This window comes from Acomys russatus, chromosome X, assembly GCF_903995435.1.
Source record: "Acomys russatus chromosome X, mAcoRus1.1, whole genome shotgun sequence".
NCBI classification, from domain to species: domain Eukaryota; kingdom Metazoa; phylum Chordata; class Mammalia; order Rodentia; family Muridae; genus Acomys; species Acomys russatus.
Genome location: NC_067169.1, coordinates 46,320,807 through 46,340,323, shown reverse-complemented (window position 1 = coordinate 46,340,323; position 19,517 = coordinate 46,320,807). Strand labels below are relative to the sequence as shown.

General features: G+C 37.5%; 2 protein-coding genes across 3 annotated transcripts in view; one reads left to right on the top strand and one right to left on the bottom strand.

Annotated features, from left to right (window-relative positions):
• Positions 1 to 19,517, bottom strand: part of Klhl15 (kelch like family member 15) — a 932,444-nt gene that overhangs the window by 206,680 nt on the left and 706,247 nt on the right. The window lies entirely within an intron of this gene.
• On the top strand, positions 16,002 to 17,554 carry Spin4 (spindlin family member 4). The gene has a single exon (XM_051142443.1). It carries the CDS (start codon positions 16,505 to 16,507, stop codon positions 17,252 to 17,254), a length of 750 nt encoding a protein of 249 aa, XP_050998400.1. The 5' UTR covers positions 16,002 to 16,504; the 3' UTR covers positions 17,255 to 17,554.

Below are 19,517 nucleotides of genomic sequence, written 5' to 3'. Positions count from 1 at the left end.
TAGAATCAATATCAGGGCTCAAAGATAAAGTAGGCTCTAGACAAACAAACAAACAAATGAAAAACCATGAATTTAAAAAAAAAAAGAAGAACATTTAAGAAAGTGGTACACTATGAAAAGACCAAAGCATAAAATTATAGGAATGAAAGAGAAAGAAGACTCCTGACTCCCAAGTCAGTGACCTAGACCAAACAGATCTTTAACAATGCCATAGACTAAGAAAGACACACCCAAAAATATATACCAGAAGTTCAAAGAATACCAAGTAGAGAAGACCAGAAAAAAAAAAAAAAACTCCCCATGATATATCACAATTACAACAGCAAGTATACAGAACAACAACAAAAAAAAAAGAGTATTTAAATTTGAGAAAGAAAAAATTACACATATAAAGGACAACTCTTCAGAATAATAGTTGAATTCTCAGTGAAAATTTGAAATCTAGAACCTGGAGGAATACATCCTAAGTCCTAAAAGACCATAACTGTCAACCTAGGCTAATGTGCCCAGCAAAACTACCCGCCAAAGTTGGAGGAGAGGGGAAAAAAACTTTCCATGATTAAAACAATGTTAAAATGTATATGCAGTGAACCAAACTTCAAGCTTAAATGAAAAGGGATATCTCAAGCAGAGTGAAATATGCATAGTCAAAGAGTGTAAAGAGAAAACAAAATAAATAAAGCTATAATTACTGAAGTAAATGTTATGACTGAGAACCCAAAGAGTACCATAAAAACAAACAATACAATGACTGAAATCAAGATGTATCTTTCAATAATAATTTAAATATTATGTTTCATTTCTTCTATCAAAAAACACTGGCATGATGAGTGGATCAAGAAACAAAATCCTTCTTTATGCTGTCTAAGAGTAACATGTCTTAACTTTTAATGATAGGTCCCACATTAAAGTAAAAGAATGGACAAAAGTACTCCAATCAAATGGGACCAGGAAACAAACAGGCATTACTATTATAATGTTGAAAGAATAGACTTCACAAACTAAAACTAACCAGAAGAGACAAAGAAATACACTTCATTCCAATAAAGGGAATAATTAACCTAGAAGACATTACTGCCTTAAACATACATGCACAAGTATCTGGTGCTTTCAATTCCATAAAAACCTAACATGTGGAATTAAAGACATATATTAGCACTATCCTATTACAAAGAATTTACTTCAATCCCCCATAGTCAGGTCACTTGGCAAAAAAAATAAAATAAAATAATAAGAGAAATATCAGAGTTAAGTAATATCATATATCAAAATAACTTACATCTAATAATATTTTACCCAAACACCAAAGAATCCATATTCTACTCAGTATCCCATGGAAGCCTCTCTAAAATAGGCAATATTCTGCAACACAAAACAATTTTCACAAATTCAGGAAGATTGGGATAATGCCATGTATCCTATCTCACCATATACAATAAAATTAAAAATCAACAGTAAACACATTTCTAGTAAGTACAGAAACTCAGGAAGATTAAACAACTCATTGCTCAATGATGTATGTGTCAACAAAGAAGTTAAGAAAGAAATAAAAAATGTCCTGGAACTAAATGAAAATGAAAAGACAATACAACAAAACCTTTGGAAAACACTGAAAGCCAAGTGAAATTACAACTCTTAGTGTCTACATTAAAAAGAAAACAAAAACAAACTAAACCTAAACACAGCTGATGGCAAGAAATAACAAAAACCAGAGCATAAATTAATGAAATAGAAACAAAGAAAACAATACAAGTCAATGTATCTAAAAACTGGTTCTCTGAATACATAAGATCAACAAACCCTTAGACCAACTAACTGGAAGGAAAAAGAGAGGATAAAGTGAACACAATTAGTAACTAAAAGGGAAACATTACAACAGAAAACAAAGAACTTCAGAGTATTATAATGAGATACTTTAAAAGTCTGTAGTTCATTAAGTTGGAAAATCTAAAGGAAATGGAGAAATATCTAGAGTCAGCCAAACCACCAAAAGTGAACCAAGAAAAGATCCACAGCCCAAACAGACTCCTAACAAATTAGGAAATTGAAACAACAATAAAAGGCTTCCAACTAAAAAAAATTTCAGATTCAGATGGATTTATAGCAGAAATATTACAAAGAAAATCTACAGATAATCTTTTTAATCTATAAAAGCAAAAGTAAAAAGAAATAGAAGAGCTGGAGAGATGGCTCAGTGGTTAAGAGCACTGTCTGCTCTTCCAAAGGTCCCGGGTTCAATTCCCAGCACCCACACGGCAGCTCACAACTGTCTGTAACCCCAAGATCTCACACCGATGCACATAAATTAAAATTAAATAAAAATATTAAAAAAAAAGAAAAAAAAAGAAATAGAAGAACTCTCGAACTCCTTTTATGACACCAACATCATTCTATTTTTAAATCCATATAAGAACATTCAAAAAAGAGAAACTAAATGTTAGTATCCTTCATGAACATAGTTTCGAAAATGCTCAACTCACAAAATGAAGATTAATACATATATAACAAAGATTACCCACCACGACCAAGTTGGCTTTATTCCTGAGATATGGGCATGGTTGAACACATGCAAGTCAATAGATGTAATAAATCACATAATTGGACTGTAAGTAAACACACACACACACACACACACACACACTTCAATAGATGCAGGAAAAACAAAATTTTGATAAAAACCAAACATGCCTCTATTATAAAAGTCCTAGAGAGTCTGGGTTGTGGTAGCGCATGTCTTTAATCCAGCACTTGGAAGGTAGAAGCAGGCAGATCTCTGTGAGTTCAAGGCCAGCCTGGTCTACAAATCAAGTCCAGGACAGCCAAGTCTACAGAGAGAAACCTGTTTCAAAAAACAAAACAAAAATTCCTAGACTGGAAGAACCATCCTTCAACATAATAAAGGCAGACCCATAGCCAACATCATACTCAATGGAGAAACACTTGAAGCAATCCACTGAAATCAGGAATGAGGTGGGGCTGTCCACTATTCCCACTTCTTTTTTTATTTTGTGATCAAAGGACTAGCTGGAGCAATAAACCTAGAAAAGAAAATTAATTAGGTACATATATGGAAAAAGTCAATCTATCTGTTTTTGCAGATGATATAATATTAAACATTAAAGATACTAAAACTTTACCAGAAAACTTCTAGAAACAATGAAAACTTTCAACAATATGCCTGAATACAGAATCAACTTGTGAAATCAATATCTTTTCTATAGGCCCCCAACAAACATGCAGAAATTATTAGCATACTCACATTCACAATTGCTTGAAAAGAAATAAAATCTTTAGGAATAAACATAAATAAGAAAGGGAAAGACATCTACAAAAAAATTAAATATCTAAAGAAAAAGATGAAGAAAGACCTAGAAACAGAAAAGATTCTCCATGCTTATGGGCTGGTATAATTAGTATTGTCAAAAAAAAAAAAAAAAAAAAGGATCATTCTATCAAAAGCTATCCACAGATTCAGTACAATACCAATTAAAATCCTCATCTCATTTTTCACAGAAATAGAAAAATCTATTCTAAAGCACATATGGAATCACAGAATACACCACATACTCAAAATAATCCTAAGCAAAATGAACAATGCTAGAAAGGTTATCATTCCAGATCTCAATATTATTGCAGCAGCATAGTAATAAAAAGAATATGGTACTGGCATAAAAACAGACGTGTATATAAAACAGTAGAACAAAATCAAAGACTTGAATGTGAGTGTCTATAACAAACAGACATCTACTATTTTAAGAAGATATAAAAACATTATTTCCAATATATGGTGATGGAAAAGTATATATCCACATGTAGAAGAATAAAATTAGATTTGTATCTATCACCTTACACTTTGCATGAAAACTAACTCCAGCAGATTAGAGCCTACCATAGTTGTCCTCTGAGAGTCTCCACCCAGCAACAGATGGAAACAGATGGTGAGACTCACAACCAAAGTTTGGGCAGAGAGCGCGGAGCCTTGTGGAAGAGTAGGGGAAGGATAGAAGGACCTGGAGGAGATAGGAACTCCACAAGAAGACCAACAGAGCCAACTAACCAGGGCCCAGAGGGGCTTATGGAGACTGAAGCACCAACCAAGGACCATACCTGGACTGGACCTAGGTCCCTACATCGATGTAGCTGATGGGCAGCTTGGTCTTCATGTGGGTCCTCTGGTAAGGGGAGCAGAGGCTGTCTCTGCCATGGACTCTGTTGCCTGCTTTTTGATCACTTCCCGCCGGTAGGGCTGCCTTGCCTGGCTACAGGGGAAGCAGACGTGCTCAGTCCTGATGTGGCTTGATGTGCTGGGTTGGGTTGGTGGCTGGGTCCCCTTTTCTGAGGGGAGGGAGGGTGGTAGGAGAAAGAAGAAGGGAGGGTGGGACCTGGAGGAGAGGAGGGAAGTGATACTATTAGGATGTAAAGTGAATGAATAAATAAATTATCTTTAAAAAAAACTAACTTCAAGTGGATCAAAGACCTAAATGTGAAGCAGGAAACACTGAAACTGTTAGAAGAAAATATTGTCAGTACCCTACAGGATATAGGTGTTTGAAAGACCTTTTGAATAGAATCACATTTCCCTAGGAATTGAGGCTGAAAATGACAAATGGGACTTCATAAAACTAAAAAGTATCTGCACAACCAACAAAACAATCAACTGAGTAAATATAAAGCCAACAGAATAGGAGAGAATTTTGACCAGAGATACATCACACAGAGGTTTAATATTCTAGGTATTAAAGAACTGTAAAAACAGTCAAAAAGCAAATGATGCTATTTGATCCAAACAGAGAATTCTCAAAAGAAGAAATAAAAAATAATGGCTAAGGAATATCTTAAAAAGTGTTCATTATACCTAGCAATTAAGGAAATATAAATCACCAGAACTTTGAGATTTCATCTTACTCCAGTCATAATGGTAACAATCAAGAAAAAAAGGAAAGGAGGGAGGGAAGGGGGAGGAGCAGGGGAGAGAAGGACGTGGGAGGAGAAGGGAACAGAAGAAGAGAACAAATACTGGAGAGGATGTGGGGGAAAGTCAACCCTCATTCATTGTTGATGAGTCTGCAAACTGGTCCAACCACTCTGCAAATCAATGTGGAGAATCTTCAAAAAGATGGCCAAAGGTCATCCTACTCCACATATGCTTTGCTTAGCCATGTTTACTGATGCTCTACTCATTTACAGTAGCTAGGAAACAGAAACAATCTAAATGTCTTTCTAATGACAAATGGATAATTAAATGTGGTACACATACACCACAGAATACTATTCAAATGTAGAGAAAAATGAAATCATGAACTGTGAAGGTAAATGGGTTGGACTAGATTATATTTATAGAAATAGCATAGATAGAAAGACAAACATCACATGTTCATCCTCATTTGTGGTTCCTTGCTTCAAAATTTTAGATGTGAGAATAAAATGTGAAGTAAGCACAAAAAGAAAGAAAAGAAAGGAAGAAAGGAAGAAAGAATTTAAAAGCATCAGTAGTGGAGGGGAAACAGTTAAAAATTAAAGATTACACATGATTTGAAGAAGAAAATGTAGAAAAAGGTGGGAGGACAATATTAGTGAGGCAATAAGGAGATAAAGAATGAAAGAGAAGGAATAAGGAGGGTAAGATGTCTGAGAATCATAAAGAAATATATTATCTATTTCATATAACACATATAAGTCTGTATATACATATACATTTATAGTTTAAAGGAAATTTTCCCATCTTGGCTGATAATCTTCCCCTCAAAAACAACAGAGTAACAGAACTCCCAAAAGTAGTCATGAAAAGGCCCCCCTTTAGGTTCCTAGTCAGTGCTGGCCAAGAGACTTCCCAAACATTATAGTCTTTTGCTATTGCCCTTGGTTGTCTTTTAGAGGTTAAAGGTAAGTTCCCATTGTTAAAGGCACAATGTACTTTGGGTACAGAACTCAGAGAATACGAGCTAGATCTCACCCGAAAGCCTCCTCCCTGAGGACTAGTTTCATGGTACCAGAAGATACCATGCAAGCTTCTCAGGGAAAGAAGCAACTCACAGTCCTACTTATCTATGACACCTACAAACCATAGTATTGCCCAGCATGCTACAATAACCCTAAGGGTATAATTATGGCATGCACACTCTGGTGGTAACCAAGAGCTTTCTAATTGGACTTAAGGTTCACTGAACAAAAGAAAAATAATACCTGGGACTGGAAACCTAGACAACTACCCAGGGATAGTGAGATTATGGATCTTAGAGAAGAACCTACCTACAACCACCGCTTTACTAAACCAACATAATCCCAAACTACATTCCAAATATTTGTACTGGCAGGTAAATATAGGTCTCACCCCTCAAAAAAATGTCTCTTTACAACAGACAGAGAACGTTAGGGAAAACAACAACAGATCAAAATGAAGAGACAAGTGGTCCTGTGGTGTCCAGCCCCAACTGTAACTAAAGCTCAAGAATAATATTGGAAGAGGGGGCGGGATGATTGTAAATCCTGAGGAGCAGGAAGTTTGCTGTGATATTCCTTAAAAACATAGTTTAGAGAAGTTCAGCCTCCTTTTAGCCTACCTCCATCCTCTTGGAACTCAGCCTGTTGATGAAGGCCAAGGGTCTCTTCAGTTCTCTTCTGCTGCATCTTTCAGCATCCCTTCAAGTCCATCTCCAATCCTTTGTGACTCCCACCTACCCGTAGAACATCTCTCTACCAGGGACCCACAGCACCTGCAGTAGGCTGGGAATCAGGTAGGCAACTTTTATCTGCTTACTGTCCTCCATTCCGGTCTAGCAAGACTTACTTTTAGTCTTGATGCAGCCTGTTCACAGGAGCCTCTCTTTCCAGCCCACCTTCATCCATATTGGGACTAAGCTTCTGGGAACAGATAGGGCTCCCACACAATTCTTCCCATCTCCCCCTTCCAGACTTTGATGCTTTCTCATTTCCATTCCTTTGTAAATAACCCCCGCCCCACTACCCAGCAGAACAACTGCCTATCAGGGAACCCCACAGCCACTACACTTGGCTAGGACTCAGAATAGGCAATATCAATCAAAGAATGGAACACCCACCTAACTCAGATAAGACCAAATATATACACTTCAAATATCATAACTCAGATGCAAGAAACCACAAACATGAACAACCAAAACAAAATGTTTCTTCCCAAAGCCAACAACCTTATTGTAACGGGCCCTGAGGAAAATAATTTAACACAAATCAAGAAGAGCAATTATGAACATGTTTAAGAACCTTAACAAGGATAGGAATAAATGCCTTAATAAAGACTGTAAAAATACAAATAGTTGAATGAAATAATGAAAACAATTCAAGACATAAAAATTGAATTTAACAAATAAATAGAATCACTAAAGAAAATGCAAACTGAAATAAAAATACACATGAAAACTTTAGGATCCCAAGCAAAACCCTCAGAGGTAAGCCTTGCCAGCAGATTAAAAGACATGGAAGAGAAAATTCTAAGTCTTGCAGACAAGAAAAATGAAATGGATAGCTCAATCAATGAAAATTTTAAATAAAAAATAATCTAGGCACAAAACATCCAGAAGAGCTAGGACAAATGTATCAATACTATGTATAGGGAAAGGAGAAGAAACCAAGGCCAAAGATACAGAAAGTGTCTTTTAAAAATTTGTAGGACAAATATTCTTCATTCTAAATAAAGAGATAATTATCAAGGTACAAGAGGCATACAGAACACCAAATAAGCAGGACCAGAAAGGAATTTTCCCATGACACATAATACTCAAAACACTAAATGTACTAAATAAAGATAAGATATTAAAAGCTGTGAGGAGAAAAGACCAAGTCACACATAAGGGTAGGTTTATTAGAATAACACTTGATTTTCAGTGGAGACTCTGAAAGGCAGAAGGGCCTGAAAGGATGTTCTACACATTCTAAGAGATCACAGATGTTAGACCAGACTACTATACCCAACTAAACTATTAATCACAATCAACCAAGAAAGGAAAAATTTCACAATAAGAGCAAATTTAATCAATTTCTGTCAACCAAGCCAGATCCATTAAAGGGACTAGAAGGAAACCATTAGTCTGGAAATAAGGATAGGAGGGCAAAAGGAATAAGCGATCACAAAATATTTAATTAAAAGAGGAGGGGGGAAACCCACAGTACCACAACAAAATATCAGGACCTAATAAACACTGCTCACTGATAACTCTTAATATTAATGGTATCACTTCCCCAGTAAAAAGATGTAGACTAACAGATAATATTAGAAAATAGGATTTATTTTTGTGCTGCATCCAAGAAATGCAATTCACCATCAAGGACAGCTGTGTGCTTAGGGTAACTAGATGAATAAAGGTATTCAGAGAAAATGAACCCAAGAAGCAAGCTAACATAGTTATTTTAATATCTGACAAAATAGGCTTCAAACCAAAACTCATACGAAGAGATAAGGAAGGACACTACATGTTCCTTAAAGTCAAAGACTCATCAAGAGAATTTTACAGTTCTAAACACTTATTTCCCAAACACAATGGCAACCAAGTTCATAAAAAAGAAACACTACTACAGCTAAAATGACATATTGACCCTAACACACTGATAGTGGGTGACTGCAATATCCTACTTCTCTCCAAAAGACATGTCACCCAGAAAAAAAAAAAAACAGAAATGCTGGAGATGAACAACATAATTAAATAAATGGACCAGACAGACATTCCATCAGAACACTAAATAATGTATCTTATTCTCATGGAACTTTTTCCAGAATTGACCACATATTAGGAAACAAAGTGTGTCACCACAGATATAATAAAAGTGAAATAAAACTCTATATCCTATCTGACCACCATGGATTAAAGCTTGGAATCAACAATAGAAACTGCAGAATGTTGACAAATTCATGGAATCCAAACAACTTGATACTTAATGAAAATTGAGTCATGACAGAAGTCAAGAATTTAAGAACTGTTTATAACTTAGTGAAAATGAAAACACAATACATTCACACCTATGAGAATTAATAAAGGCGGTTTTAAGAGACAAGGTCATAGCACTAGGTGCCTACATTTTAAAAAGAACCTGGAGACTTGCCAAAGTTGAGTGAAGAACAGATAAACAAGCTAAATAGTCCCATTTCCCCTACAGAAATAGAAGCAATCATTGATAGTCTCCCAACCAAAAAAAGCCCAGGGCCATATGGTTTCAGTGCAGAATTCTACCAGACCTTCAAGGATGTGCTGATACTGATACTCTACAAGCTACTCCAAAAGACAGAAATGGATGAAACATTACCAAATTCGTTCTATAAGGCCATAGTCACATTGATACCTAAACTTCACAAAGACCCAACAAAGAAAGAGAATTTCAGACCAATTTCTCTTATGAACATTGATGCAAAAATACTCAATAAAATACTTGCAAAACAAATACAAGAATATATCAAAGATACCATTCACCATGACCAGGTAGGCTTCATTCCAGGCATGCAGGGATGGTTTAATATATGGAAATCCATCAATGTAATCCACCATATAAACAAACTGAAAATAAAAAAAAAAAAAAACACATGATCATCTCCTTAGATGCAGAGAAAACATTTGATAAAATCCAACACCCATTCATGTTTAAAGTTTTGGAGAGATCAGGGATACAAGGCACATACCTCAACATAATAAAGGCGATATACAGCAAGCCAAAATCAAATTAAATGATGAGATACTTAAGGAAATTCCGCTAAAATCAGGGACAAGGCAAGGCTGTCCACTCTCTCCATATCTCTTCAATATAGTACTGGAAGTTCTGGCCAGAGCAGTAAAACAACAAAAGGAGATCAAGGAGATCCAAATGGGAAAGGAGAAAGTCAAATTATCCCTATTTGCAGATGATGTGATAGTGTATATAAGTGACCCCCAAAATTCCACCAGAGAACTACTACAGCTGATAAACACCTTCAGCAAATTGGCTGGATACAAAATTAACTCAAAAAATCAGTAGCCTTCCTATATACAAACGACAAGCATGCAGAGGAAGAAATTAGGAAAACCACACCCTTCACATTACCCACAAGCAATATAAAATATTTAGGAGTTACTCTAACCAAGCAAGCGAAGGACTTGTTTGAAAAAAATTTCAAAACTCTGAAGAAGGAGATTGAAGATGACATCAGAAGATGGAATGATCTTCCTTGCTGATGGATCAGAGAATTAACATAGTAAAAATGGCCATCTTACCAAAAGCAATTTACAGATTAAAAGCAATCCCTATCAAAATCCTAACACATTTTTTAAAGGCATTGAAAGTTCAATTCTGAACTTTATATGGAAAAACAAAAAACCCAGAATAGCTAAAACAATCTTGTACAATAAAAGATCCTCCAGAGGAATCTCCATACCCGATCTCAAGCTATACTATAAAGCAACAGTAATTAAAGCAGCATGGTACTGGCACAGCAATAGGCTGGTGAATCAGTGGAATAGAATTGAAGACCCAGATACGAATCCACACACATATGGTCACTTGATTCTTGACAAAGAAGCCAAATCTATTCAATAGAAAAAGGATAGCATCTTCAACAAATGGTGCTGGTCTAACTGGATGTCTACGTGTAAAAAAATGCAATTGGACCCATATTTGTCACCATGCACAAAACTCAAATCCAAGTGGATCAAAGACCTCAACATAAAACCAGAGACACTAAGTCACTTAGAAGAAAAAGTGGGGAAGAGTCTGGAACACATTGGCACAGGACACAACTTCCTGAACAGAACACCAACAGCCCAGGCCTTAAGGTCAACAATTAATAAATGGGACCTCATGAGGTTAAGAAGCTACTGTAAGGCAGGAGACATAGTCAACAGAACAAAGCGACAGCCTACAGACTGGGAAAAGATCATCACCAACCCTACATCTAACAAAGGTCTAATATCCAAAATATATAAAGAACTCAAGAAATTAAACACCACCAAACCAAATAACCCAATTGAGAAATGGGGCTCAGAACTAAACAGAGAATTCTCAACAGAGGAATATCAAATGGCTGAGAAACACTTAAAGAAATGCTCAACCTCCTTAGTCATCAGGGAAATGCAAATCAAAACAACTCTGAGATTCCATCTTACACCCACAAGAATGGCTAAGATCAAAAATTCAAATGACAGCACATGATGGCAAGGATGAGGAGAGAGAGGAACACTCTTTCATTGCTGGTGGGAACTCAAACTAGTACAGCCACTTTGGAAATCTATCTGGTGCTGTCTCAGAAAAATGGGAATAGGACTTCCTCAAGACCCAGCTATTCCACTCCTTGGAATATACCCAGAAGATGCTCCAGCACACAACAAGAAACTTTGCTCAACCATGTTCATAGCAGCTTTATTCATAATAGCCAGAACCTGGAAACAGCCTAAGTGTCCCTCAGTAGAAGAATGGGTAAAGAAACTGTGATACATTTACACTATGGAATACTACTCAGCTATTAAAATCAAGGAATTCCTGAAATTTGTGGACAAATAGATTGAGCTACAAATGATCATAATGAGTGAGTTAACCCAGAAACAGAAAGAGTCAAATGATATATGCTCACTTATATCTGGACACTAGCCCAAGGGATATATCCCATGAAAATCTTCACACACCAGGAAAGAGGGTCAGAGGGGAGGACATCCTATTGGGACTCTAGATGAGAGAAGTATGGGAGAATAGCAAAGTAGAATGATCCAGAGGGTCCTAGAAACCTAGAAGAAGAACATTATGATGGGCAGATCTGGGCCCAGGGGTCATGCTCAAATTATGGCACCAGCCAAGGACTATCCATGCTGTAAACTTCAAACTCCGGCCCAGATTTAGCCAATGGACAGGACATTCTCCACAGTTGAGTGGAGAGTGGGGTATGACTTTCACACGAACTCTGGTGCCCCATATTTGATCGCATCTCCTGGATGGGGAGGACTGGTGGCACTCAGAGGAAGGATAGCAGGCTACCAAGAAGAGACTTGATACCTTATGAGCATATACAGGGGAAGGTAATCCCCCTCAGTCACAGTCATAGGGCAGGGGAGTAAGGGGAAAATGGGAAGGAGGGAGGAATGGGAGGATACAAGGGATGGGATAACAATTGAGATGTAATATGAATAAATTAATAAAATATATTTTAAAAAATAAAAATAAATAAATAAACCTGGAGAAATCTTGTATTAATAATTTAATTGCACACTTGAAAGCTCTAATGAAAAAAGGAAAAATAATACCCCCAATCTTTACCAATTATACATCTGAGAGGATTTATTAGTCAGGGAACAGAATGGGGCTGGAGAGATGGTTCAGCTGTTAGGAGCACTGCCTGCTCTTCCAGAGGACTAGGGTTCAATTCTCAGCACCCACATGGCAACTCACAACTGTCTGTAACTCCAGTTCCAGGGGACCCAACACCCTCATTCGTGCAAAACTCCAAAGCACATGAAACAAAAATAAATAAATAATTTTAAAAAGGACATTTAGAAAAACAAAAATGTGCAGATAAATTGGTAGACCTAGAGACAGTCATCCTGAGTGAAGTAACTCAGATCCTAAACTACAAATAATACATATTTTCTCATATGACTGGATGTTAGCCATTATGCTTTAGATGTGCATTTCATTTAAAATAGCCATAGAGTTTAGGTTGCAAGTAAGGAACAAAAGGGAAGGAGGATGTCTTCCAAGGAAGAATACAGTGTCTAAAGGTATAAAGTTAAAACTAGAATAGGAGGATTAAATGGGCAGGAGGATGGGAAACTAGGGTAAAGGAATATGTGGAGGGACAACTAACAGTAAAGGGTTTTGAGAAACCTTATGAAAATCTAGTCCTATAGAAGCTTCCCTAAACTATGTACATATATGAAAGGAATTTAAATGGAGTCGCCATATTATGGCAGAGAAAACGCGCCAAATAAACATATTATGCTACCAAGTAAAGGCTCCAGTACCAGGAATGAATTACAGTTTGTTGAGTCATGGGCTAAAGAGATCCCATAGAACCCCCCCCCCCCAATCTAAACATCACATACTAATACTAAGGCTATTAATTTCTCTCCATAACCTTACAGTAAGGCCCTATTGCTGAGAATAACACTTACTTATGTTACTGAACATGGAAAACTCAAACTGGTGCCCAACTAAAAGCCTCCTGACTAGCATCCACGGTGCTGGAAGATAGTTTGCATGCTATTAGAGATAGTATACCACCTAGCTACAAACCCTGAGACCTGTAACAGCGACTTTCCTGCAAGTCATTCTGGTACAGTAGCAGTACAAATATTATGGAGGTAATCAACCACCTTTTAATTGTATTTCAGGGCCATTCCATGAGAGGAAGCCCATGACAGACACTGCTAAAGCAGACAAGAACCTGAGACTGGATAAGTCATGGGCCCTAGGGTAAAACTCAGTATTATTAGTCTGCTGAAGGAACATAGCGATGCACCCAGAGGTGAATACATCATTTAACCCTCATCAGAGATGATTATTTTTTATTGCAGTAGATAGTAATTAACACAGAGACCCACAACTGGACAATGTGCAGGAAGTGAGAGACTTTAGAGCACTAAGTCCTAAGTGGGATGTTTTCATTAAACCCTCCCCTCAAGGCTCAGGAGCCTATGAGGAAGAGATGGTGGGAAAAACTGTAACAGCCAGGTGTGGCGGATAGCTCCAAGGAAACTGTGTCTTCAAGGCACAACAGGATTGATAGATACACATATGAATTCACACAACTGAGACAACACACACAAGACCTCTTCACATTTAGACCGGACACAATCTCAACCCATAGAAGGACAGATAGACACTAAATCCCACCCCTAACCAAGAAGCTACTTGCAATTGGTATCTTCTTGGAAAGGGAAAACCAATTTTCTTCAGTAGAGTGTCACTGGGTATATAAACCATACTTCAGGTCAGGCCAACATAAAATAGACTCTATGTTTTGTGTGTGTGATTTTTTGGGGGGGTGCCTATTGGTTTTTGTTTGTTTGTTTTGATTCTTTAGGGAGAGAGAGACAGAGACAGAGACAGAGAGACAGAGAGAGACAGAGAGAGACAGAGACAGAGAGACAGAGACAGAGACACACAGAGAGACAGAGACAGAGAGCAGAATAGTGGGTAAGTAGGAAGGATATGGGAGAGACTGGGTGGGGGAAAGTATGATCAAATATAATATATGAAAAGCATTAATTGAACCACCACTCCAACTTTTGGGGTTCTGGGAGAAAAAAAAATAAAGAGTTCAATCAATCCATATATGAGAAAAGAGAGCTGTATTCTTTACTTTTCTGCTTTAGACCATTTAAGATAAATGCTGAGCCACTGAAGGACTGCTAAAAAATAAACGGTGTTAACTGAAGTTCTCAGGGGGAAAAGCCCTGATACATTGAACATTGTTGCTGCGTGGCTTATTAACTGATTAAGTCTTGAGTATAATGGAGGCGGGTTCAGCTGTTGCAGTTCCAGACTTGCATTGTCTTAAACCTCCCCCCCACCCCAAATGGCTGTGTATTGTTCACCTCCCTGGTGTGTGACCTAAGGCTCTTCCGGCTATTAGGTAAGTTCTTTTGGAATGTGTGCGCAGATCCTCAGCTTTCACTGACCCCCAAGGCTGGGAGTGCCATCAGATAGCATCTGTAGCCTACAGCAGGAGCTTTCCCAGTTTGCTGGTCACAGGCCTACCCAAGGCTTCCACCAATGCATTTTAAAGGTTTCTTGATTTATAGTTCTCTTTGTTTTGTTGCTATAAAAATGTCATGAGGTCACTTGGGTAAGAGGCTTAGTTTACAAGGTACTTGGGGCCTAAGCCTGTGGACCTGGGTTCAATCTTGGACTTCAAGGAAATGCGGAAGGAGAGAAGTGACTACACAATGTTATCTTCTGATTTCCACTTGTGCACATGGTAGGGTCTCCACCTCACCCCCACCCAACACATACTCACGAAGCACACACAGGATCATAATAAACAAACAACAACAAAAACTCCATGAAACTGTGGCCACGTTGGAGCACAGGATTTGGGATAACCTAAAGTTGTGGTCCTGGGTCTTGGTCACTCTATTTGACTCCAGAATAAACTATTTTTATTTATTTTAAGATCAGAGCTGTGTTTTATGTTCATGTATGGAACCATTAAAAATTCTGTTTCCACAATGCCTTTAATCCCAGCACAGAGGAGGCAGAGGCAGGCAGATCTCTGAGTTCGAGGCCAGCCAGATAGGTAGCGCAAGTTCCAAGACAACCAGGGCTACACAAAAAAAAACCCTGCCTCGAAAAACAAATAAAAACAAATTGTATTTCCAGAGTACTTAATAACTACAGAAAATACTCAATATAACTGACAAAGTAAGCTAGAAATATATAGAATATGTTCTCAAATGTGTAAGATTATAGAACAGATATATTAATAAGAGAGAAATCAGCTTAATAAACAGTTTGGTGTTTGCCTATTTTCTAAGACTAAAGTTAGTTTTATTTTTTATTTCACTGAGTTTTAGAAAAGCAAATACCAGCATATTTCCCTTATTAAAAAACATATTAAAAATCATTATGACGAATGATCAGGTAGAACATATGAAGGGAAGTTTAAGTTAACATGGTGGACTGTGCAGGGCCTTTCTCCACTCCAGTTCCCAATCCCCTAAAGATAAACAAAAATGTAAGTTTGTTTATAAATTTCTCCCACCCTGCGTACTTTTTTGTCTTCCTTTCTTTTTCTTTTTCTCTTCTTTTTCACTTGTGAGGAATTCCTGGAAGATAGAAAGCAGATGGAGGCCCAGTGAAGTATGCAGTTGGGCAGCAGACAGGCAGCAGGGGAGGGGGGAGCTGTACTGTCTGGCTCTAGTGGGAGTGAAAAGGGGCGCGGGAGGGGGGCGGAGGCTCAAGAGTAAAGGAGAGTGCCTGTGTCAGAGTGGCTGCTCCAGGAGCGGAAGGCAGGACGGAAGCGGGAGGGGTGGAGGAAAGGAGAGGGCGGGCTCAGAGGAGGAGGATTCCCTAAGCAACAAAAATCCCGGTTCCGCAGATTGGCCGAGCTGACAAGCGCTGCCAAGACCAGGCCGCGCAAACTGCTGGGAGACGTGCGGCTGCCTGCACTTTCTTCGTTGCTGCAACCATCCCTGTTGTCGCTTGTCTACGTTTACTGTCGTCTTCTTCTCAGTTGCCGTTCTGCAACCGCAGCAGCATTGACTACAACAGTAAGTGGTGGATTCTGGCTGGGACTTGGGCTTGGGAGTCAGGGAAGGCGCCAGGCGCGGACTGAACGAACCCGGGAGCCCGCCATCTCCCTCTAGCCATCACTGTTGCGATCTCCCCTCCCAGAAAGAGGAGAAAGCTCTAGTGAGAGGAACTCTCTGTCTCAGTTCCCAGCCAGTTAGCTCGTTTCTGACAAAAATCTAAAGAGAGGACGGACATAGTCTCTCAGATCGCAAAAAATTGGACTGTGTCGACTATTTGTCAGCTCGTTAAGCCAAAGGCAGCTTTGCTTTGGCCACCTAAGCCTTGAGCCATGTCTCCTCCGACTGTGCCTCCGACTGGGGTAGATGGTGTGTCCGCTTACCTGATGAAGAAAAGGCACACTCACAAGAAACAGCGGCGTAAGCCCACTTTCCTCACTCACAGGAACATCGTGGGCTGCCGCATTCAACACGGCTGGAAAGAAGGCAATGAGCCAGTGGAGCAATGGAAGGGTACTGTGCTCGAGCAGGTTTCCGTGAAGCCCACTCTGTACATAATTAAATATGACGGCAAAGACAGTGTGTACGGACTAGAACTGCACAGAGACAAGAGAGTTTTAGCTCTGGAAATTCTTCCTGAAAGAGTTCCTTCTCCTCGCATCGATTCTCGCCTGGCAGATTCCCTGGTTGGGAAGGCAGTCGGACATGTGTTCGAAGGTGAGCACGGTAAGAAAGATGAGTGGAAGGGCATGGTGTTGGCGCGAGCCCCCATAATGGATACTTGGTTTTACATCACCTACGAGAAAGATCCGGTCCTCTATATGTACACCCTGCTGGATGACTACAAAGATGGTGACCTGCGTATTATTCCAGATTCCAACTACTATTTCCCTGCAGCGGAGCAGGAGCCTGGGGAGGTGCTCGACAGCCTTGTGGGCAAGCAGGTGGAACACGCCAAAGACGACGGATCCAAGAGAACTGGCATTTTTATCCATCAGGTGGTGGCCAAGCCATCTGTCTACTTCATTAAGTTTGATGATGATATTCACATCTATGTCTATGGTTTGGTGAAAACTCCCTAAGTTTATAGTACTCTTTGCAAAACTTGTGGAACTATTAGGGGTAAAATAGTTTCTCAAAGTGATGTGTTTTGAGAACAATTTTGATGTCAAAAGTTCAGAACAGTGGATAAATCTTATTGTGCCTCCACATTGACTATTTCCCAGTTTTGACCTCTGTTTATGTTGGTAATTTCGCTGTTTATTTGTTTTGTAGTTGAAAATTTAGATTGGTTGCTAAGAGGAAGAAAACGAAAAGTGTTTGGATCCACTGAAACAATTCAAAAGTAGATAAACTGTGTAACATGTCTTTTACTCCCTTCCCCTTCTTTTTGTATTTACAGATAACTGTTTTAAGAACTTGGCACTTAGGATGATTTCCTGCTCTCAAACAGAAAGTTCGATGTAGCTTTAGTAAAACTAACCAACCAGTTGATATACTTTCTGATCAATAGTCACTCTCTGTCCTTTACTCTCACATTTCCTCTCCCAACTGTGTACACAGTGCATAAAGATGTGCCAAAAGTATCCATTCTGTTACTGGTAGTCATTTATTCACCCGTTTTACTCATAATGTTGTTTTATTTTGTTAAGGTGCTTATTTCTATAGAAGTGTTATGTAGGCGTGTATTTAGTTTTAAGAAATATTGCAAGGTTGCCATCCACTGGTCTTTAACGTTTGAAATACTGACAGGTAAAAAAAAATCCATAGTTTTTTTTTTTCTCAATCACTTTATTTGATGTTTGCCTGACTCAGTGAGATTTTTTTTCTTACTTGGAATATTTCTCTTTTGTGATTTGCTAATTCCTATCCTTTGTTCTTTAATCTATTCAATTGACATTTTATATATAAAGTTGTAAGAATATATACAATGAGAATGCATTTAATCTTTTGTATTTCATGTGTTAATGAATTTTACATTATGTCATCACTTTTGACTTTATTGATAATATTGTTCACTTTACAATTTTAAAAACTTAAATAATTTTTAAATGTCTATGCCTTTTTATAAATTTTTGTTTTCTTATCTTTTTCAGAGACATATCCCCAAGTTAAGTCATACTGGTATTCACTTTCTTACTTTTTTATAGACTTTATTATATTTAAATTTTTATCAATTTGAAATTCATTTTTTTGCCTACAGTAATGCATAGAGATTCAACTCCAAATGTTTTGAATTACATATTCAATTGTAGAAATTAGTATTTTTAAAAGATCACTCTGTTTTAAATTTCTGAGTGAAAATTAACTTTAAACATAGTTCCTGACCATAAGTTTCAGCAACTGAGATAACAAATTCCCTTTCAATAGATATTTGTTTTTGTTTTTGTTTTTAATTATAATTTATCCTCTATATTCATCCTTTCGCAAGAAAACCCAATGAATTTTTATTGATATTTTTGAAAAGGGTCTGATACCTATTAGAATTGCATCAATTTTTTTGGATTTGTCTTTTCAAGACAGGGTTTCTCTGTGTAACAGCCCTAATTGTTCTGGACTGGCTTTGTAGACCTCAAACTCACAGAGATCCCCCTGCCTCTGCCGTTCCTGCATTCTGTGATTACAGGTGTGCGCCACTGTGCCTGGCTAATTTTTTGTATTCTTATATACAAATAAATTTAATAGTGATATTCTTAACACACAAGAATTTTGGTACATCATTGAGATATTTTTATCTTTTTGCCATGACGTTCTTAATATAGGTCATTCACATCAAATGGAATTTATTTTTGCAGTTATCAAATTTTGTAATAAGTTGAATATTTTTTCTCCTGTTATGTAGCTTTTTATTTTTATCAATACAGGAAATCTTCAGATTTTATATTTTTATCTTTTATCCAATGAGTTTATTTAATCCTATAGTCTGCATTGGATTTTAAATTAGAAACTTTTGGATTTTCTTGATATATACAATCATTTTGTATATAAATACAGATAATTTTATTTCTTTTAATGCTTATACTTATTAGTATTACGTTAGGTGGATTCTCCAGAGCAGTGTTATGTAATAATGATGGCAGACATGCCTGTGCTATTTCTAATTTTTATGAAATGACTATTGTTTCCTGTTTAACTTTGTTGCTGATTGTTAGTAAGTAGTTATTCATATGTTTAGAAATTTCTTCTTGTTTTTATATAGTATTACTATTAGAAATATCGCTTGGATTTTTATCAATGTCTTTTCAATATCCATTATTAAATTTATATTTTTCCTTTACTTTGTTGACAATGATTTATTAGAAAGCTAGGTATTTAGTATTGAACCAAGCTTGTATTTCTGGAATA